The sequence below is a fragment of the Astyanax mexicanus genome, chromosome 22 (assembly GCF_023375975.1).
Source record: "Astyanax mexicanus isolate ESR-SI-001 chromosome 22, AstMex3_surface, whole genome shotgun sequence".
Lineage (NCBI taxonomy): Eukaryota > Metazoa > Chordata > Actinopteri > Characiformes > Acestrorhamphidae > Astyanax > Astyanax mexicanus.
The window spans coordinates 26,115,407-26,139,277 of record NC_064429.1 but is presented as its reverse complement, the minus strand read 5'-3'; the positions used below and the strand labels follow the sequence as shown (position 1 = coordinate 26,139,277).

At 36.9% G+C, this 23,871-nt stretch overlaps 1 protein-coding gene across 5 annotated transcripts in view; it reads right to left on the bottom strand.

Annotated features, from left to right (window-relative positions):
- The window catches only part of fam172a (family with sequence similarity 172 member A), a 288,454-nt gene that overhangs the window by 171,677 nt on the left and 92,906 nt on the right, over nt 1–23,871 (bottom strand). For 4 of the 5 annotated variants that reach the window (XM_049470775.1, XM_049470778.1, XM_049470777.1 and 1 more), the window contains exon 7: nt 21,049–21,102. The exons of the other annotated variant lie outside the window; for it this stretch is intronic. In XM_049470775.1, coding sequence (XP_049326732.1) covers nt 21,049–21,102 — 54 coding nt within the window. The remainder of the gene's footprint in view (nt 1–21,048; nt 21,103–23,871) is intronic. 5 annotated transcript variants of the gene reach the window in all.

Here is a 23,871-nt window from a genome sequence, read left to right as displayed (position 1 = left end):
TCATGTTGCATACTAAGCGTTTTCCTATGTTCTGTTTTTGCTTTCTCGTTACGACCCTGTTTTCGGATTATCGGTTTATGTCTTTTGTTTTGCCCTTATTGGATTTGTTGTACGGTTGGACTGTTTCTCGGTTTCGAACTCGGACTATATTTTTGACTACGTCTTCTGGTATCGGTGAGACCGCTGTTTGCCTGGCTTTCCTGTTAGCAGTATCTGTTAGCTTGCCTGCTAATAAACCTGTTTGTACTTTTAACTCGGCTCGCGTCACTCCTCTCTACCTGGCGTCACCGTAACTTAGTATAACAAAGTGTGTAACTGCTCATTACTGTATATAGCTGTGTATAAATAAGCATATCTGTGTGTAACTAAAGGTAATTATATATACCTGTGTATAAATAAGCTTAACTGTGTCTAAAAAGTGTAACTGTGTGTAACTGAATGTAACTTAGTATAACAAAGTGTGTAACTGCTCGTTACTGTATAAAGCTGTTTATAAATAAGTGTAACTGTGTGTGTAATTGTGTAATAATGGGAACTATTTGTAACTAAGTGTAACTGTATATAGCTGTGTATAAATAAGTTATATAACTGTGTGTAACTAATTGTAACTGTATAGACTTGAGTAACTAAGTGTAACTGTATGCACCTGTATATAACTGTGTGTAAAGCATGTGTAATTGTGTGAAACTGTATGAATGGAAACAGGACTGTTATAACTTTGTTATAGCTTTGTATTTATTTAATTTCCTCCAGAAGTTTCTAATAATACTTCACTTCTCTCAGAAAGCCAAAAAAAAAAACAAAGAACGCTTATATCCTGAACACTTTCTATTATCATTAATAGTAGTAATATGTTTTTATTAGTTTTAGTTAGTAGTAGTAGTAGTAGAAGTAATATTAATAACATTTTAATATACAACTGCCAACTAGTATCTGTAAATGTCCATTCAGTTTTTTAATTCAAATAAACCCTCTGAATAACACTAAAACAATATCAATAAAAATAAAAGTGATAATTTACACTTATTCACACTTTCACAAACATTTCAGATCAACTCCTGTCCTGCCCCGTGTTTTACAGCACAGCCAAAAAGCAATACCCAACAGAAAAAGTTTCATAAAACTAGGCACAGCTATCATGTTTAGAGCAAAATGGATTCAATAATTATGAATATAAGTTAATTAAGAGTTGCAGCATGATCATTTGCTGGGCTGAGTGTACAACAGTTAAAATCAGTGACACTAATCGAGACGTTTGATTAGAACACGAGCAGAACCTGCAGAATAACAGCAGCACACAAACGCTGCGATACAAAGCAGAGTAACAGCAGATCAGCAGAGTACAGAGTGTTCACACAGCAGCAGCAGCAGCAGCACAGCGCCTCACACACTCACTCCACACTCTCTACATCTCTACATGTGTGTGTGTGTGTGTGTGTGTAAGCGGGCAAAGAGAGACTGAGTAACACCAACAGCTCACCCTCCACAACTGAAACAACTACAGTATGAATAAAACCCATCACACTGAAAACTGACCACAACACACACACCAGACCTCCGCTTCTCTTTATTACAAAATGACACTTTAAATAAGCTACTAAATCTCTACACATAAAAAATCAATAAAACTAAGTAAAACTACAAATGTTTCAATTTATAAGTTAATAAAATTAAGCAGCAAAATAACTAACTAACACACACACAACTAGTTAAATACAATACATTATCATAATCATTAAAATGATGATTTTATTTTTTTACAAATCAACTATATAATACTAGAACTAAAAAACAGGATTTTTTTAAAATAAGTCTAATTAATTTAAATTCCGAAAAATAAATAATCAAATAATTAAAAGTGCCTCATAAAACAAATTGTTGCAAATTATACAAAAAAAGTAGTTTTTTTCCAGATCATATGTAGAATTCTAGAAATAAGCAAAAAAAAAAATAAATAAATAAATAAAAAAAAAATATATATATAGTAAACTGCAGTAAAAACACCAACTTATTAAAAAAACAATACATTCTAAAGTAAATAAATAAATAAATAAATACATAAATAAGGAACTTTAGCTTAAGTGCAAATTATGAGCATGATTTACAGAAAAACAGGTATTTTACTGCTTTGCTAATCTGTAAAATATGACAATTAGAAATGAAAAACAGAAAAATGTTATAAAAAATTAAATAAAAGGTCAATTAGTTTAAGGTAAGCAAAATAAATAATTAAAATGAGTAAATAATCACTTTTATATCAGAGTACATTATAATGACAATTATTTATTTTGTATTTTACTTAAGTAAAAACTAAATTAAAAAAATCTAGAGTGGGGGAAAATGTATTGTAAATCAATACTAAAATGATGTTAACAACCACAAAGGATTTAAATTGAACTTAAGACAAATAAATACATTAATTAATTAATAAAGAAATTAATAGCTTTTCCCATGATTTACACAAATGAAGTAAATTTTACAGCTCAACTAGAACTAGAGTGAAATAAGTCATTTTAACAGATAATCTCCTAAGACTTCAGGAGAGCCGCATTAAAAATGTAAATTGCATTCAGTTGCAACAAAGACGCCAACAAAGCCAGTGTCATTTTCAAGGGGCTAATTAAAAATTAAGCATCTGTCAATAACTTGCGATCATAATTAGATCACATGATGAAGCGCAGACAAAGCACTTTCACATTCTAATCAATACTAATAAACTCCCACTGCCCTTCTGTTCTGTCTGCTGCGCACCAGCAACTAGTAACAGCACTAATACCACTATTAAACACAACAAAAATATTAATAAACTATTACAAACTGCATCCTCACCTTTACCTCTCTTCATCAAGCAACACATTAAACCACATCACAGATTATACAGCCTGTAAAATAGTTCTGAACACAAAATATAATCAATAATTACATTTATTCCAAATAGAGTACAGACAAATCCATTCTGTAACCAGAATTTTTCACTCAGGTTTACATTCTGTGTGAAGTAATGGCTTACAAAATCTAAAAGAAATGCAAGAGAAAACTAATTAAAACTAACTAAATTATAATCGATTTAAATTAGTGCATGCAGTATCCTAAGTTCTTAAAAAATGTAAAACAGGTACAGACTTCTAAAATTATTATTTATTTTTAATGTAAAAATTATTACAAATACATATATTCATAATATTATAAGCTCCAAGAATTAAAAGAAAAGTTAAAGAGTTAATTTATTAAAATTTGCTTAGTAAATCCAGTTCCTTGAGTTTAAAATGTGAGCTTAAATTTTAACAATGTTGTTAAAATTTAAATTTATTTATTCAAATTTATTATTAATAGCATAATTCATAAATTAATACATTTAAAAATTTAACAATGTCTTTAGTGCATTCCAAAACTTAGTTGGTGGGGAAAAAAATCATATTTTCAAATGTATATTTTCAAGTTACTAAAAATAAGTTATGAATTTTTGGATCTGAAAATACATAAAATTTGTATTTCACAAGTTCAAAACACACAAAACTAAGTATTGTTCAAATGTAAAGTTCTGAATGATGCCTTTAAATATTTAGAGCCTATTAAATGTACATGATACATTATTAAATGTAATGTAAATTTAATTAAAAAAGATAAAATTAAAATTTAAATACCTAATTTTAACACTTTTAAGCTCTAAAGAGCCAGAGTAAGAGTAATGCCAAATGATTATGAGTGTGTATTGAGAGTGTGTTCAGTTTGAGCGTAGTGTGTGCTGGTTAAGTGGTGTGTGTGTGTGTGTGTGTGTGTGTGTGTGTGTGTGTGTGTGTGTGTTGGCCAGGCTGAGTGAGTGAGTGAGTTAGTGAGTGTGTCTCTGTGGTTGAGCTGAGTGGTGAGGCAGGCTGAGCGCAGCTTTAGTGCCACTGCCCACTGGTGGTAGGCAAGATAAATGACTGGTACAGACAGACAGCATACACCACACAGGACGGTGTGGTGTATGCTGTCTGTCTGTACCAGTCATTTATCTTGCAGGCTGGTTCAGCAGCAGGACAGCAGGCAGAGTAAAGCCGGGCCTCGTCCCGAATCTAACTGTTAAAGAGTTTAGCTGGACTGAGGGCTGCTATGCTGCCTCAGCATTCCCCCCCCCCCCCCCCCCCCACACACACACACACACACACCTTGTTCACCGTGTTCACAAGTGGGTCAGTCTTTCATCAGACGTGACCGATGTCGTTGTGGACCAACAAATCAGAGCGATACTGAAGATGAGCCATAATGATAACACACGGTAGTGAGTTGCCCCCATGTGATTTTAGTACTTGTTTTTTTTTTCCAGAAACTTAAAAAAAAAAAAATATATATATATATATATATATATATATATATATATATATATATATATATATATATATATATATATATATAAATAAATAAATAAATACTTTATTGCTTTTTTTGTTTGTTTTATTATTTACATTAAAGCTAAATATACATTTTCAAAATCAATACTTTTTATTATTTTTAATCATACTTAAAAAGTATAGCTGTCACAATTATTATTTTTTTTAAATACAAAATTTTAAACTGAATGAATGTTATGTTTTCTTAGATGCTAAATAATACATGACATGTATGCATTAAAATGAATTATTTAATTTATTGATTATAAATAATATATATAAATAAATTTATATATAATACAATATAATATGAAGTCGCTGTCCGGCAACAACACTGTATTTCAAAAATGGCAAATTTAACTTTTAATGAAAGCCAGTGAGAAAAAAAAATTGTCAGCAATTTACTCCAACATTACTCCAAAATTTACTTCCATTTAAAGTGAAAAAGGATTTTTCTTCTCCTGTGTCAGATAAATAGATATATAATAGAAATATAATCAAGAGGAAGATGGATGATCACAAGCCATCAAACCAAGGTGAACTGCTTGAAAGTTTGCATCAGGAGTGGCATAAAGTTAACCAAAAGCAGTGTGTAAGACTGGTGGAGGAGAACATGCCAAGATGCATAAAAACTGCGATTAAACACCAGAGTTATTAATTCAGATTCAGGGTTACTTAAACATACATAATTATAAATAGCAAAATCAGAGAAACTAATTTTAGAAACTGAAATGGTCTCTTCATTTTTTTTCATATATATGATATATATATAAACATTAGAATAAACCTCTGATACAGTTGGAACTGTTGTGTGTGTTCGGCCATTACTGCTGTGTAGTATATACTATACAATACTGGGTTCTTCCCATGCCCGCCTCCCTCCACCGTGCCCTGGGTGGCACCTCCTCATGGGGCAGAGGTAGCAGGCCCTGGCCTCCGGGCCAACGGTCAGCCTGGGTCAGCGCGGCCCCTCACTGGGGCTCAGACCCCACTAACCCGCCACTGGACGCCCTCTTAAGCGCTCTTTTGTCCGCCTGTCTCAAACCAGCCGACTCCCTTCACACAGCACCACAATGGCCGCCGCTCTCCTTCATCTCGCTGAATTCGACTGACTGACAGCGCGCTGACACTCGGGCCAATATTCACACCACCGCCGTCTGGAGCCCGGACAAAAACACTCCACCACGCATGATTCATATTTCAACTATAGCTGCAGCGCTAGCATTAGCGTTAGCATTAGCGTGAGCACGAGTGGGGAAACAGACAATAGCGGTGCATATAATGTAATGCATTATATTAGGTTAGACTGTATATTTCAGACATTCTTACATGTCAATAATAATAATAATAATAATAATAATAATAATAATAATAGAGCCACAAAAGAACTACGTTTGGTCACCTAAAGAAATAATGTGGAAAGAAAGAGTGTGTGGCTCTTTACAGAAGCATTTTCAAGAGAAAACATAATGTTCAAGTGCAACATAATGTTCAAATGCTATACTGGAGTTATATGGAACTATGTAGTATGAGCCTGAAGATACAATTCAGCAAATATATAATAAAGACAGCATCTAACAATCCCCCACATAAACCACATAACCTCCCCCACACACACAATACAAAAAAAAGAAAAAAAAAGGAAAAAAAAAAAAAAAAAACAGCTCGCCGTGAGTGATTTGGCGTGTTTGGCCGGTAAGTACGGTAATGATGGTCTGTCCCTTAAATCAGCACATTTAAAGTCAGCTCTAATAAATCCACCTTAAAGCACAGCGGAGCTGTCCAATTCTCCAGTCAGCACCAGAGAAAGTGTGCACAATTCATGTACTTACAGAATATCTGTAGCTTTAGCATTAGCTTTTGCTCATAATGGTTCACTTTGGAAACCTAAAGAAATATTTGACTGAATGGCTCATTCTTGAAGCATTTTTGAGCGTAAACAAGCGTCACATAATGTGTAGATACAAAACTGGAACTGTGTATTTCATACTCGTAATAATAATACTAATAACGGAGCCACAAAACAGTACTTTTATTCACTTAAAGAATAAACGAGCTGTTCAATTCTCCTGTCAGGGATGAAGAAAGAGTCCATGATTCATACTAGAACAATATCTCTAGCATTAGAACTAACATGAGAGAATAAAGATACAGTAAAGCAAGCAATGTATTATATTTAGCTATTGTATACTGTATATACTGTAGTCAGGAACAATGTGTTAGTGTTAGCATTAGCGAGAATGTGAGGGAATGAATAGATAGTGATGCATGTCTTATATTATATTAGAATACATGAGTTACAGCCAATTCCACACTCTCTTAACAATGGAGCCAAAAATAATAACATTTGATCACTTAAAGATTAATCTGAGTAAATTTGAGCTCTTTAAAGAACTATTTTTCAAGTTTAAAGGGGCACTAAACCCCCTGATTTTAGCTGACTCCACCCTCAGCTCAAATTTGAAAAATGCTTTTAAAAAAGAGGGGAGGGGTAGTTTGGAAGAGGCACTGGGTGATGTATAGGTTTAAGGGGCGGGGCAGGAGGGAGAGCTGACAGGATGAGTATTATAGCACATCCTCGTGTATAGCACAGTTAAACCTGTGAGGGCACTGCAGAGGCAGAAACTACCACAATAAAAGCGTTTTTTAAAAGTTAGGAAATGTCTATGAAAATTCAAAGCAGAATTGGTATGTTGCATTACTTTGAAAGAAGATATTTCAGCTATTAATGAAAAAAATGGTTTAGGGTTTAGTGACAATATATAGGCACTATACTGTAGAGATGTAGAAATATGTATTTCACACTTCTAATATAAATATTAATAACGGAGCCTCATCAGAACCATTTTTTTTTTTACCTAAAGAGCAACAACGCTGCCCATTTCTCCAGTCAGGGCTGAAGAAAGAGTGCATGCTTTGCTTTAAATTGGAATAAGACAGTGATGTTTAATGTTCAAATCAAGCTAAATCAAGCTAAATCAAGCTATACATAATAACAATGCGTGATATACAGGCCATTGTAGAATTGTGAAGAGGAGTGAATTAATAATTATTAAGATATAATTCCGCAAATATAATAACATAAACACCTTATTATCTCCCATATAAGCTACATAACACATATAAAAAAACAATAATAATAAAACGTTATGTGATGTGAGTGATTTAAGGTGAGCAGGTAAGTACACTAATGATGGACACTTTTTCTGGACACTTTCTGTACTGTTAGCATTAGCATAAACATAACTGGAAAAAAAATAAGCAGCATTGTATGTAAAATATAATTCTTTGATGTTAGACTACATATGTACAAAAGAACCTCGTCTGGTCAATTTTGGTCCCCAAAAGAACAGTGTTTCTGGACAGATGGCTCCTAATAGAACCATTTTCAAGCTTAAACAGCAGTGCCATGCCTTTGGGAGCCTTTTTTAAGAGTGGACATAAAATAAAAAAAAATAATAATAATCCCCCATATAAGTCCACACACACACAATAAATAAACAATAAATATATATATATATATATATATATATATATATATATATATATATATAAACAGCTCGCCGTGAGTGATTTGGCGTGTTTGGCCGGTAAGTACGGTAATGATGGTCTGTCCCTTAAATCAGCCCATTTTAAGTCAGCGCTAATAAATCTACCTTAAAGCACAGTGGAGCTGTCCAATTCTCCAGTCAGCACCGCAGAAAGGAGACGTGCTTATTAATATTAGGCCTTCAGCGCCACTCTGACAGACAGCTCGCTGCTTTAGCTATTTGCGGCTCTTTGTTTAGCTTTGAAGTGAGAGAGGGAGAGTCTCTCTCTCTTTCTTTCTCTCTCTCTCTCTCTCTCTCTCTGTGCGAGTGTCTCGCTCGTCTCTCTCTCCCACCCTTTCGTCTGTAGTTGTGTAGCCCTATCATCCTCAGATGAGGGACGGGCTTGTGCTGCTCGGGGTCAGATTCAGAGGACAGAGCACTCGAAAGGTCTAAAGCACGCTCTGAAGAGCAGCAGCAGCGGTCAGCAGTGGGTGGACGTTACACCAGCGGAACTGTGCTGCTCTTCTTCAGAGACCCCGTATCTGTACGAGCCCACGATGCTACTTGCATTGTCTGTGCAGTGCATCATCTGAGGGACACATTGTGAGGGAGTGTGTGTGATGTGTGCGTGTGTGAGTCTGTGTGCACACACTCGGATCAAAGCCGAGGTGGATCACGTCTCCATATTGAGGGCGATGGACAGACCAGACCCTCCATTATCACACAGCTTTGGTCTGTCTGTGCATCTTCGTCTCCGATTGGCCGCCTTCTGCTTGCAAGCCCAGGGCAGTGCGGCCCAGCCAATCAGAAAGGAGGAGGCAGTGAGGATGAGGCAATGTGATTGGAGTGTGAAGGGCTTCTTTCAGAGTGCAAGTATTCAAGCGACTCGTTAACGCCTCACACAGTCTCTATAAAATGAGGAAACATCGATTACGCGAGATTTAATGCTAGCACTGTTAGCATTTTAGTGATATAAGATCCAGGCACTTATAAGTACCAGTATAAACACACAGTCAGTATGACTGTATTAGTAAAGGCTTTACAGTTAGGGCTATAATACTGTAATACAGTGTTTATAATGGTTCTGTTTTATAAAGATGATAATAATACTGTAATACAGTGTTTATGTACTGAAATACTGTGCGTATAACAATGCTGCTTTGTAAAGACAATAATAATATACTGTAATACAGTGTTTATAACGGTGCTGCTTTATAAAGACAATAATTATACTGTAATACAGTGTTTATGTACTGAAATACTGTGCGTATAACAATGCTGCTTTGTAAAGACAATAATAATATACTGTAATACAGTGTTTATAACGGTGCTGCTTTATAAAGACAATAATTATACTGTAATACAGTGTTTATGTATTGACATACAACAATTATAACAGGGCTGCTTTACAAAGATGATAATAATACTGTTATACAGTGTTTATAATGGTGCTGCTTTATAAAGGCAATAATAATTATGCTGTAATGCAGTGTTTATGTACTAAAATACATGTGTTTATAATGGTACTATTTTATAAAGACAATACTAATATAGTAATACAGGTATTATGTACTGACATACAGTGATTATAATATCGCTGCTGGTTTATAAAGACAACAATAATACTGTAATGCAGTGTTTTTATTGATGCTGCTTCATAAAAGCTGACAATATTACTGCTATGCAGTGTTAATATACTGTAATAGAGTGTTTATACTAGTGCTGTTTTATTAAAAGTATAATAACACTGCTATAGAGTGTTTATAATGGTGCTGTTTTATAAAGACAGTGTTAATATACTGTATTAGAGTGTTTATAATGGTGCTGCTTTATAAAGCCCATAATAATATTGTAATGCAGTGTTTATAATGCTGTAATACAGTGCTTATATACTGTAATACAATGTTTATAATGGTGCTGATTTATAAAGACTAAATACTGTAATTCAGTGTTTACAATGCTGTAATACAGTGTTTATATACCGTAATACAGTGTTTATAACTGTGCCACTTTATAAAGACTATAATACACTGTAATAGTGTTTATAATGGTGCCGCTTTATAAAGACTGTAATATACTGTAATAGTGTTTATAATGGAGCTGCTTTATAAAGACTGTAATATACTGTAATAGTGTTTATAACGGAGCTGCTTTATAAAGACTGTAATATACTGTAATAGTGTGTATAATGGTGCTACTTTATAAAGACTATAATATACAGTAACACAGTGTTTATAATGACACTGTAGTACTGTAGTCTTTTTAAAGCAGAATCAACATGAACCCTGTATTACAGTACTGTAGTCTTTACTATAATACTGTAATAGATAGTGTATAATACTGTAATACAGTGTATATACTGGCACTGCTCCTGAAACAGCACATATATAAATATAGATTATACATACAATATTACAATCTTTATGCAACAGTTCTGAAATAAAGACTGTATTATAAGCGACACCTACACACATATGAATATAAATGCAGTAATATGAAATATGAAACGGTTATCCGGGCTTTGGTTAAGGCCTGTTTCTCAAGGCCACCTCCGCTCCCCTGCTCCATAGCACTGGGTGACCTTGTCCATCAGCAGCCCTATGTGGGCTTTTTTAAACATGCGAGAGGCTATTATTCCTTTCTGCCAGACACCACACACATACACACACACACACACAAGTCTAACTAGACGTCTATACACTTTTAGCCACTACTCCCAACAGGTTTACAATGCTGGCGATAGGGGCATAGAAAGAGCTTCTTTGCATGGGCATCAGTATGCCCATATATGGATCATGTATGAATATTCTTTAAAGTTAAAATGCCATTGTTCCTTAAAAGGGTTCTATTATAGAATTATGCGGTTATATTTTCATTATAAATTGTACATGCAATATAGTAGTGCATTAAAATATCATTAAAAGTTACTTTTATGGAGATACGGATTTCATTTTCCAGCAGGACTTTGCACACTGCCCACTTTGCCAAAAGTACCAATTGGTCTTACATAATATTCTAATTTTTTGAGACACTGATTTTTGGGGTTTCAACAACAATAAAAGAAATAAACACTTAAAATAGATCACTCTGTGTGTAATACATGTATATAATATATGAGTTTTACATTTTGAACTAAAGTGACTTTTAAAATGATATTTAATTGAAAAGGTCATTACGAGAGGCCTAATTCATGCATAAACATTATACGAAATGCATGACAAGCTTCAGCAGAGGACCAGACGTCTCTCACCACTGCAGACTGGGTTCCTAAAAATGCAAATACTGAACGGCTTTCAGTTAAACATCACTTTCTATTCTCCTATAACAGCACAATTACTGCTTATCTTAAAGTGCTGAAACTACACATACAACACACACACACACACAGAGCTCTGCACACAGTACAATACAACACACACACACACATATGCAGTGTGCTCTGAGAGAGCTGTGCAGCCCCTGGAGGGTGAGCAGAGTGAGGGAGAGGGATGGGGAGAGGGGCTGGTGGAGCATTAATCACGGTGCAGGTGGAATTTGTCAGAGCTATCGATTGTGTAAGTAAATGTTACAGAAATCATTTGTCAACTTTTTACAGAAGGCCAACATGTCAATCGCTCAGGAGGAAGTGAGTGTGAGCACAGGGGAAATGCCACTTACCACTGTACTACTAACACTGACCTACAAACAAACACACACACACACACACATAACATTACACACAAACACACACACAAACACAGACCAAGAATAGTAGAGAATAGAATCCCACACAACACAAAGCATGTATCACTAATATACAGATACACCAATATATTGCCACCGTCCAATGAAAAACAATTATCTCCATTTTTGATGATTTCTAGTTTACTACATAATTTAAACAGACCAACTGTCACTTACACTTCGTCAACATTTGACTATTAAAAAAAAATAATAATTAAAATTAGCTCAAATAAGCTATTTTTGCATTGACTTCCATTAAAAGTTAAAAAGGTTTTTTTCTTTCTCCTGCAAAGTTGCTGTTTTTGAGGTACTTATTTACTCTACACTTTTTATTGTCATTCAACACCGCATCAAAGACGCACTGCATTGCAAAATTATGTTGCATCAGGTCAGAGAAAAAGACACAAAACATTTGGACACTGGATAAATAAATATAGAAAAAAAAAGCCTTATATAACATTATATTCCAGTGTGGATTTTAAATAAATATAGAAAATGCATTTACATCATATTGCACTATTCTATGGAATTTTATATTGAACTAATATATTGCACCATAGGTAGTGAATAATTATCTTAAGACTTAAAGACTTAAGAAGTGATGTTCAGTAGTCTAATGACAGTTGGATAAAAACTGTCACAGAATTTTATGGTTCTACATATCAGGCCTGAGGGCAGAAAAAAAAACAGTACAAACTGACCTTTACCATTAAGCAAAAAATATTCTAGTGTCCTGTCCCATGACTTTTGCCATGTCCTTTTGAAGCTAAATAATGTTGCAATGAACTGTGGATGACAGTGGATGAGTTGCTGTCCACTGTGGGTGGTAATATTGCCTTCTATAAGGCGTTCGTGTTACGCATGTGACACTGACAATTTTACTTCTAAATTTTTATCCCATTTTCCTTCAATTTACACAACCAATAACCCAACCCACTCGTAAGGACTCCCTCATTACTAGTGATGCCCCAACACCAGAAGGTTGAAGACTAGCACATGCCTCCTCCGAACATGTGAAGTCAGTCACCGCCTCTTTTCGAACTGCTGCCGATGCAGCATTACTGAGTAGCATCACAAAGCACTCAGAAGAAAGCGCAGCGACTCGATTTTGATACATCAGCTCACAAATGCCTTGCCTTGCAGAGCGTCATCACCCTTCGGAGTGATGTTGAGAGAAAACGCCATCTACCCACCCAGAGAGAGCAATTGTGCTGCGATGGCAAGCTACATGAACAGGATTCGAACCGGTGCTCTCCTGATCATAGTGGCAGCGCCTTAGCCCGCCTTGTGGCTCGTGGAATGTTACAGGAATTTCCATGCAATGTCAGAAATGAAACATCCTTCAAGACTCTCAGACCTTACATTATATTTGCGATGATCACAAGATAACACCTCACAACTTATACAGGTGTGGGCATTCCCAAGCTGTCCCTTAAGGTCAATATTCTGTGCTGGTTAATTTTCCTTCCAGAACCATTAAACCATTAAACACCTCGGTAACTTGTGCCACAGTAGCCTTTCTGTCGGTTTGAACCAGAACCAATAATTTGTACAAATGAGATATGGGTGTGCAACATTCTATTGCTGGTTGGTGATCCTTGCTGTCACTCTTTGGACCATTGTTCTGACCAGTAGAATTCCACAAGCTTTGTTGTTTTGGATGTGTTCTGACCCAGTTGTCTGGTCAATGAAGTCTTTACACCTGTCCATTTGTCCCAAATCAAATACACACCAACTACAAGAACCATTCCCAGACCATTTAAAATGTTCTACTGCTACACTTTGTGTCCAAATGTTTGTGGACACTCACTCTAATGACTGCGTTTAGATACCTTACAGTCCACCCACTGCTGACACAGATGTGCAAGTGCACATACATACACAGCATGTCAAGTCCCTGAAGATTGAGTAGATAAAAATGAACATAATGGCACCAAGGTCTAATGCCATTGAGGCATTGCATTGAGTTGAGACGCAGTGAAACCTTGTTCTCTGGAACGATGGAGCTTCATCAAATGATGAAGATGAGATGTTGTGATGATCATTCAACATCCTGATCTCACTAATGCTCTTGTTACTGAATGCAATCAATGCTCCATACAAAATCTAAAAGAAAGAATGCCTTTCCTGGATATTTGAGACAGCTACTTTAACAAAAGCAAAATAAAACCCTTGATTTCAGAAGAAACAGCAGGATAAATCGTCAGGTGTCCCAATACTATTGTACACAGATTGTACTGTATATTATTTACCAGTGGTGTCTGCCAGTGGTCAATCTGTGATTGGTGTATTTGAGAATGATACAGCCTCTCTAAACCATGCCAATCAAAAAACCCACACATATATTTAACTCATTAAAGATTAAAACCATCCCAATTAACCCTGCCCCTCAGCAGCCTTCTGGCCAGTACCAACAATAGAAACAACGGAGAGAGAGAGAAAGAGAGAGAGAGAGAGAGAGGGAGAGAGAGGAAACATATGCTAAAGAGATCCACAGATAAATAATTCCTCAATCACGCTCTCACATGCTTTTAGCTGTATGATTTATATTTCTATACACTTCCCCTTCAGCATTCACATACATGTTTAATGAGGGGGAAGGAATATACACATATATAGACGATGTTATGATAGCTGCCTCCTGATATTCTTGTCTAACTCTTTCATATATAAATCACTGTGTGATAAAACGAGAGGGAGGATTACAGCATGCTGTCATTATTGTTATGCATTTCTGGGGTATTGAATACGAGGCTGGAGAGTCGTGTGTGTGGTGTGTGTGTGTGTGGGGGGGGGGGGGGGGGTTGGGGGGGAGGTCCACTGACCACTACTGTAAGTGACCAATTACAATAACCCTCTTTTTAAAAGTACTGCAGCGTGAATCTTAACATTACTTTATACTTAACGTTTTTGCTCAGATCAGATTTCCATATATTGATCATTTGTATTCATACATGTAATTGGATTGCCCACAAATCGAATACGTATAATATACTCTACTTGTTCAGACTATATCCTACATATATACTATATATACACTACTTAGGTAAATGTATGACTTAAATTGCACATCTGAAATAAATTTATGATTAGAATAGCACTACATAGGTAAATGTATGACTTAAATTGCAGAGCTGAAGTAAATGTATGATTAGAACAGCACTACTAAAGTAAATATATGACTTGAATTGCAGAGCTGAAATAAATTTACGATTGGAATAGCACTACTGAGGTAAATGCATGACCTACATGGCATGATGGAAGTTAACTTATAATTAGAATTGTACTCATGAGATGAATGTACAACTAAAATTGCACTGCTGCAGTAAATTTATTTAAAAATAAATGCTAAATTAATTAATTTAAGTAAAAATAAATGTATGATTAGAACAGAACTACTGAAGCAAATGTACACTTATAGTAGCATGACACGCTGAGGAAAATATATGACTAGATTAGTAGTACTGAGGTAAATTTATGACTAGAATTGCACTGATAAGGTAAATGTTAAATTAATTTAATCAAATTCAAGCTAAATTAAATCTATGATTAGAATAGCACTACTAAGATAAATGTACACTTATAGTAGCACTACTGAGTAAAATATTTACGACTGAAAGTGTACTGCTGAGGTAAATGTATGACTAATATTGCACTGCTGAGGTAAATGTGTAATTAGAATAGCACTACTGAAGTAAATGTATAAGACATACACACAATACCACAACACCTCTCTCTGAACACTGCAGGTCAGCTGTAGGATATAAAAAGAGATTTAGCACTAAATCAGACATTTAGCCACTGATTACAGAGGTCACGGATATCTGAGAGCAAACTTCATATTCCCGTCTAATCCACCTCCGGCTGAATATGAATAATGACTGTCCTATGGGGTATTAATCTTAGTGACCACCGCTGACTGTAGCCACCCCCTGAAGTCAAAGGTTAAGGTGGAATCCCTTGACCTCTGCTCTGTTATTGCAGCCCAGGAGAAGCACAGCTAATAGAGGAGCTGGTGGTCTCCAAGGTGCTTCCCGATCATTGGCTTTCGATAGGAATATTTTATAACAGAGAATTTTTTATTCATGGGAAGTAAATCAATGGATTCGAATAGCCATATATGCAGAGAAAACCAGAGAAGAACCACTTATGGTTCTGTAAAGCAGCTTCAATAGCAAGGTTATTTAACCTCTTAAAGCTGAGTAATTGCCTATGCTTACACAGTAATTACACACAAAGTTGTTATATATGTGCAGAACATGCTATGACCATGTTGTTTAAGGAGTTAAAATGACTCTCTTGCAACTAAAAATGTACAGTGTTTGAACAATATAACATAATTATGTAACTCATTGTCAAATCTGCTAAACTGTTTAAAACATTTATTCTAATCATTTACAGATTTACTATTAAACTAAGTTTAACACGACATGTCTACAAAACACAATTTCATGGATTTCTAACGTAATATAATGTATTTATTCAGATAAAATTGGGGATTTCTTCAATATCACAATTGCAGATTTGACCACTAATTAACATACCGTTGCATGCAATGTTATACAAAAAAAAAAAGAGAGATAAACAGATTTCTCTTTTCCCATACACAAATTTCCCCACCACAGGAAGTGACTACAGATTATGCACTAGGAGGAAAAGTTAATAATGTGTCAGTTAGGAGTCATTAGTTCATATTTTGCGTACAAATGTTGTCTAAAATGTGCACTAATCATTGTTAACAGTGTAAATCTAATCCGACTGGTATTATCATTTGTATTATTTTTCAAAATTATTATTGGGATAACATACACGCCCATTTTTTTTTTTTTTTAAACAACATATACTTTGTTGTATATGTGCAGTTAAACTCTTTTATCTCCAGAATGTCAAGTCTACCAAAATTTCAATAAAAGTCAATGTAAAAAGGGAGAATTTTACTGGTTCATTCATCCAAAAAGCAGCTGTCAAATTTAAATAATGTCAAAAACTAAATGAAAGCAAAAATGGAGATGCAAATTTTTGTTACTGTAATTTTTTTTTTATATTAGGTAATTGTGGAGCATTTCTATTCATAAAGAAATTATGAAACGTTAAAAGATAAAAAACATGCCAAAGAGTTAGAAAATCAGCTACAAAAAATGAATGAAGGAGCGAGTCTATTGCCTAGACTTAAATTTCAATGCAAAAGACTTAATTCCAAATAATTTTGGAGCATTTCTATTGGTTCATTCATTCTGATATTTGTGAACAAATCAAGGAACAAATGTTAGATTCAAATAAAGTAAAAAATTCAATGAAAACAAAAATGGAGATGCATGATTTTTTTTAGCAGTAATCAGGTAATCTTGGAGCATTGCCAAAAACGCCAAAAATTAGAAAAAATGCAAAAATATAGCTGTCTTTTCTGCAACAAAATAAAGACATTTATAGCTACAAAAAAGCAAGTTAATGAGTCTTGACTTGAATTTCTATTTAAAAAGACTTAATTCTATGTAATTTTGTAAAATGTCTATTGGTTCATTCATCCTGACATTATTAAACAAAACAAGGAACAACTGTCAGATTCAAATGATGTCAAAACATGAACATGAACATGAAAGCAAAAATGGAGACAAAATATATGATACATGATTTTTGTGTCAGGTAATGAGGTCATTTTGGAGCATTGCTACTGGTACTGACACGCTAAAAGACGGCAAATCATGTCAAAAAGTGAGAAAAATGCAAAAATGGTGGTACAGGCTGTGTTGGTATGTGCAATCTTAACAAAATAAAGACATTTGCTGCTACAAAAAAAGTTTGAGCACGAAGGAGTGAATCTACTGTATTGACTTGAGTCTTGAATCTAACAATCAGGTGTGGTTTTAGTTCCTAAAAAGTTCCTGAAATACCTGTTGATGCTTTTCTTTTCCTTTTTTTTTATCTCAGACATGTTCAGACAGGCCTGAGCTTCTCAGACAGACTGCTCGACTAAATAAATAAATAATCAGACTTTCGAGGGAAGTCTGGGATCGTAAAAGAGGATGACTGAAGGAATGAATAAGTGAGCAATGAAATAAATAAATAATTAATGTGCTCGAGTGTTGTTCTACTCCCCTCTGGAACATTCTAACAGTAGTACACTGTCTATATAGTCCGTAGCAGACTTCCCCCCCGGCAAACTTTTTTCTTTCTTTTTATTTTTTTTATTTGGAAGACCACCTGTTGTCTATTATTTTTACATACTGCTTACTCATAAATCATAACACTGGGTAATTAATCAAGCTGTCAAAACAGGCAGTGAAGGTCACATGCCGGGGTCAAAAGGTGTCGGCGGGCCAATGGAGGTCAGGGTCACACCGCATTCCTCATTATCAAGTTGGGATGAGAGAGGGCCCAAGCAAACAAAAGCGAAAGCAGATGGAGAAGGATGGAGGGCAAGAGAAGAAGAAAAGAGACAAAGAGGAGAGAGAGGGAGAGAGAGAGAGAGAGGGAGAAAAAAATTGACAAAGAAAAGTGAAAGAAGCTGTCAGCTGCCTGCAAATGAAGATGGGGAGCCGATTCGGAGAGAGGGGAGGCGAGCGCGAAGAGAGGAGAAAAAAGAGAGAGAGAGAGAGAGAGAGAGAGAGAGAGAGAGAGAGAGAAAGACAAAAGGAGAGAAGGCATAAAAAAAGAACAAGGGAGAAAAAAAGATAACTACAAGATGTTTCTGCCATATAGACACAAAATTGGTTGGAGAGTGGAGGCTTGACAGTGGTCTCTAAAGCCCCCCCTCCCCTTCAATCCTCCTCCAGCCACCGCCACCTAACACACACACACACACACACACTCCTTCGACAGAGATGTGAGGAATCAGCGGTGGCAGATATGATTGTTATCTGCTTGTCTCCTCTGCTCTAAGAGAAACGATAAAGCAGAGAGATACCTTTCTCTTCAGGCTGCATATCACCTCTCTAAACATGGCCAGTGTGCTTAGAAACACACAGGTCAGTCATGTCCAATACACAAGTCCATCACAACCCCGCAGATCACAGCACCCTGATAACAGCACTACTGCTCCAGGAAAAGAAGAAGAAAAAAAAACAAGGAGAAAAAAAAGAAATAATGATAAAAAAAACAAAAAAAAAACAAACAAACAGGAGACCCATAAAGCTGGTGGGAATTTATTAGCTTATTTTACTTTTATCATTATCAAAGGTATCAACAATTACATATAGGCTACAACATATAAGTAATGGTTACTAACGCTAATTGGCTGGTGTAAAAATAGCTGTAAACTTTTAGCTGACGAGAGACAGTATCTGCTCTGCTGAAGCCCAGCTTCAACTTGGAGAGACCTACTGTATTTTACATACAACAAGAAAAAGTGGATTTTAGACCGGAAAAAAAAAAAATACATATCGGCTATTACATTTGAACAATGGTTAAAAAAAGAAAGTGATACAATTAATGAAAGCTTCTGAAAAAAAAAATCCATCTGCCCTAGATGCCGCTCTTTCCCCTGATTAATGCTAGAGTGATGTCGATCAGTACAAGGCGTCTGTGAGCTGATGTATCGGAACCAAGTCGCTGCACTTTCCTCTGAGCGCGCTGTGATTCTACTCGGTTTGAAAAGAAGCGAAGTTTGATTTCACATGTGACGGAGGAGGCATGTGCTCCATTAATAAATGAATGTCAGTCAATCTGAAACATTTCAAGAACTTTAAAAGTGTCCATAAGTGCAGTTGCAAAGACCATCAAAAATGTCACGATGAAACTGGTGCTTATCAGGACCACCCATTGAAAGAAGACCAAGAGTTCCCTCTGTTACACAGAATAAAAAAAGAGTTCAGAAACCGAAATCTAACAGCACCCCAGATAAGAGCATCTAAATGCTTCACAGAGTATTTTGGTTTGTTTAACAACTTTAAGTTTACTACAGATCTGTGTCTGGAAAAATTACTGTGCAACGTTGATGCTGAAACAATATACCTTACAACCCTAATTCAGAAGCTACCTAAAAGCATCTACAGCCAAGCTGGATCAACTTTAAGCCTTCATATCAGCCTATAAGTACATGATGATAGAACACAGTTTATGGTTTACCCATTGCTACCCGAGCTCAGTTCCCTTCCTTTAACCAACCACATGCCAGACTTCATCGTGAGATGAACTTCCTAACAGGTATTTAACACTTTCTGACAAACAACCTTAACTTTAAGAGTCCCTCTTAACACATAACACCACAGTAAATTATAAATAAATTACCCAAGCTTCTTCAGAACCAAGCCAAAAGCCCAGAGCCCATTGACGAGCTAGGAAAGTGAATTCAGTCATGTCAGTAACTAGGGGAGGTGGTGGCTGAGGGGGGGGAAGGTGAGTGGAGGGGGTGGGTCCTGCAAAACAATTTTAAAAAGTGCATATGCTGCGCAACTCCTAATATCCCTCTCTCCGGCGTGAAATGCGAATTCTCCGCCGGTTCTCTATCAAAACATCACTCCTGAACGAGGCGCGGACCAGTGCGCAAAATTAGCTGTCACCCTTTCCTCAAAATCTTTGTTAATCTCGTTTCCAGTGTTTGCGGATTTATCAGCACATGCATCAATGTCAGCTCCTTGGTTACTGAGGCGCACTACTTCGGAGAAGATATAATTAAAAATGTTTGGCCGCTGAGGAAGGAAGGAATGCGGGGTGGGGTGGGAAGGGAAGGGTTTTGGAGGGTGTGTGTGTGTATATATATATATATATGTGTGTGTGTGTGTTCTTGTGTGATTGTGGGTTTGAGGTGGGGGTGTTGGGGATTGTTGTCACATTGTCGTTGTCGTTGTCGCCGCCGTCTCGGTAGAGTTGGACGTACTCTGGGTGCGTAATGACAAGCAAACAGGCCAGACGAGGACAAGACTTGCTGGCTTGACACGGCAGGTCAACAAGGTCCTAACGGTAACGGTAATGACGGATGTTGCTGCTGCTGCGGCGATGGTTGACTAGCCATGAAGCTGTGCTACTTAAGAGAGACTACTAGGTACTAAAGGAAGTTTCGAAGAGGGTGCTCTTCAAAAACATGTGGCATATCTATAATAGGCAACGACCTCTAACCTACAGTAAACGGACTCGCTTGTAGAGCAACGTCCAAACTTACACACGTCCAAACTTCTCCAGCAGTGAGGCACCTTGTTAGCCTCAAGAAAAGAGAGGGAAAAAAAACAGCGCGAGAGTGAAATAACTCACGCTAGAAAGATAAACTACTTTCTTCACTTCTCAAAACACAAAAGAAGCTCCCCAGTCAAAACAAATCAACTTGAGCCGTAACAGATCAACAAGAAACAAACGCCCGGGCCTCGCGGAGTGCTTCAAAACTACAATTTCCATACGCTATTCATATTGCTCCATAAGCACACGCTAGCACCCAGCTACTTTATTAACCGAACACCCAGCGTTTGTTTTTTTTTTTTGTTTTTTTCCTCTACCTTTTCCTCTACCATCTTCTTCTCTTCTTTCCTCTCCTCTCCTCGCTGCAGCACCTGTCAACGAGATGCAAGCATTAACAATTCAAAAGCCGTGGAGCTTTCCTGCCACTTGCCTTCTGCCTTTTGGGAGAGCGCAGGAAGCTGAAAGCGTCCAGGAGAGAAGCACCTCTCCCGGCGTTGACCACCCCAGCGGACAGAGCAGCAGAGGTGGTCAGATGACACCCTGCCAGGCAGTCCTCATGTCGGCGGGAGACAGACAGTGAAAAATACACTCGTATGTAAAACACATTCGGCTGTGAGAAGAGGAAGGAGGAAGAGGGGGGAAAAAAAAAAAAAAAAAAAAAAAAAACTTCTCACATTGAGACAAGCTCCCTGGAGGAGAACGTGCATGGATGGTAGGAGATGTCTGTGGGGAAAAATGTGTGAGTGACTGAGCGAGTGAGTGTGAGTGAGTGTGTACTAGGACTGAACCGATACCGTCACAATTCTCACAATCCTGAAATCAGCTGCAATATGTGATATCTGAAGTAGAGTTCATTATATACTCACTATGAATGCACATCCAATATCCGTCAAGGTTTTTATCTTGTTGTCACACAAAGAGATTTTCAAATATATTCAAAATGCTTATTTAGTACTTCTCAGGAGTGTCTAAATGTATATCTACTGTTTAAGGACACTTCTGTTTTAAATAGATAGTCCAGTAGCAGTGATGTACGGATCAGACAAGCTGCTTTATCATTTACTCGTCTTAGCAATACCTTTATTACTGCAGTTTTTAACCTGTCAGTCCTCTAATTCTTCTTTTCACTACTAAAACTAAAGAGATTTAGTCCAATCATGTTAAGCTGAGCTAAAGCTGTTGCCATGTGGGTCAGCTAGACGTGACTTTTCCTGTAGCAGTTTTCTCCACTTTCCAAAAGTCTTTTGAAGGTGTATAATATGATCATTTATGTAAAAAAAAAAAAAAGCTTTATACTTTTAATAGTTACAGAGTTTTCTGTGTTTGTGTCTTTTTCTAGTTATTGTGAACTATATGAAAGTGTGAATGAGCTGTGTGAAAGTGTGTAAATGCCGCAGCAGAGATAAATGCTGGAGTATATCACAATCTGTTCCAGCACTGCTGTACTGCAGACAAAAGCTTTGCAAATGTATATATATTTTTTAATTCGTTTCCAAAGCTCGGAATATTTCCATTTCTACTTACCAGCTGTAAGCTGTTAAAAAATATTTTGTTAAAAAATGAAAAAGAATCACCTCTTTTTTAAACAATGTATGATTTTTTCATGTTGTTTGCAATATACAACAATAACAAAACTTAGTTTATGTAGTTTATTTGTGTGCAAAAATAATAAATTAGCAAAATTTTGTTCAGTAGATTTATTATTATTTTTATTATTTATTATTAGTATTATTTATTTATTTTTTTATCATATTTGGTTATTGACTAAACAATAAGAGCTTAAATGCAAAGGGAAAAAAAAGTGTACTTACTACAAAAAATTTGACGCAGCGGTACTGCTGGAGTTTTTAAACACTTCAGTGTCAGGGCTGGACTGAGAATAGTCTACCAACAGCATCCTGTGGGCAGCATGCTGAGACCATTTAACGTCTAACTAAGCAACAGCAGATGAATTTGGTGGAGCAGCTACTGTAGGCAGGAGTGTCACAGTGAACACAGGGTTTAAAAACTCCAGCAGCACTGCTGTACTGTCTGATTCACCCAAACATACCCCAGCACAACACTTACTACTAACACCTCATACACCTCCACACTCGCCAGTATCACTGCAGAGGTTAATAAAGTATGCGGTATGCCACATGCAGTGAATTAGAAGGACTACAGTCTGTAATTAACGTATAGCTACGTTATATTAAATGCTCCTACAGTATTTGCTCTGTGAAGCAGACAGGAAAAAATAGGATAAAGATAATGGGTGTAGAAACAAGGAGGTGGTCATAATGTTATGCTTGATTGAGAGCGAGTAAAGACTTTTATTGTGCTTGATATACATGCTGCACTCTACACTATCATCTATCAGTCTCCTCTAACAACCCCGTCATTACGACCCGGCCTGAGCGCTCGTGTCAAACACGGCCCATTAGCATTAGCAACACACGCTAGCCGCGCTCGCTTTCATCCTCAGCACTCTGCTAGTCTTTTCCCACATTTGAACGTGCAGACGCCTCTCTCTCTGTAGGGCTAATAATCAATGCCACTTTAGGTCAGCTTTCCACTGAGCGTCTGACCAGAGCACCAGCCTTATGTGTGTCTCTCTCTTTCTCTCTCTCTCTCGCTCTCAGCTGGGTCTGGTAAGGCTCATTAAAAGTTCACAGTGGCTCGGCTCGCTGATGTATTCATCGTCTCTAAATAAACAAGCTCGTTGGAGGGCAGGGCGGTGTCTGTAGCCGCCGTGGCTGGTTTCGCTTTAATTAATTTGGAAAGGGCCAAGCGGCGGTAGACTGGGAGGCCAGGCAGGGGCCAGCGTCTGAGGGCAAAGTCGGCCGTCCTCGCCCGGTCAGGCCTTCTGATCTTCAGCCACGCTGACGGAGGCATTAGCAGGAGGACGACAGCGTGCTTTCTGCTTTCTTCTTTCTACCACTCTCTCTCTCTTTCTTCAGCTCACTCTGTCCGTCCGGAGTCGTCGATGAAGGAGGACAGATCTTTAAGTGTATGTTGCCTGCCAGCTCGCCGGGTCACTTATTCCCCTCTTCATTAGCGGCAAAATGGACTCTCGTAAATGCTTGTTAAAATCCCTACCTACACTCGCCCGCTTAATGCCGGCCATCCATTTGTGTCCATCGCCGGCGTCTGACAACGCT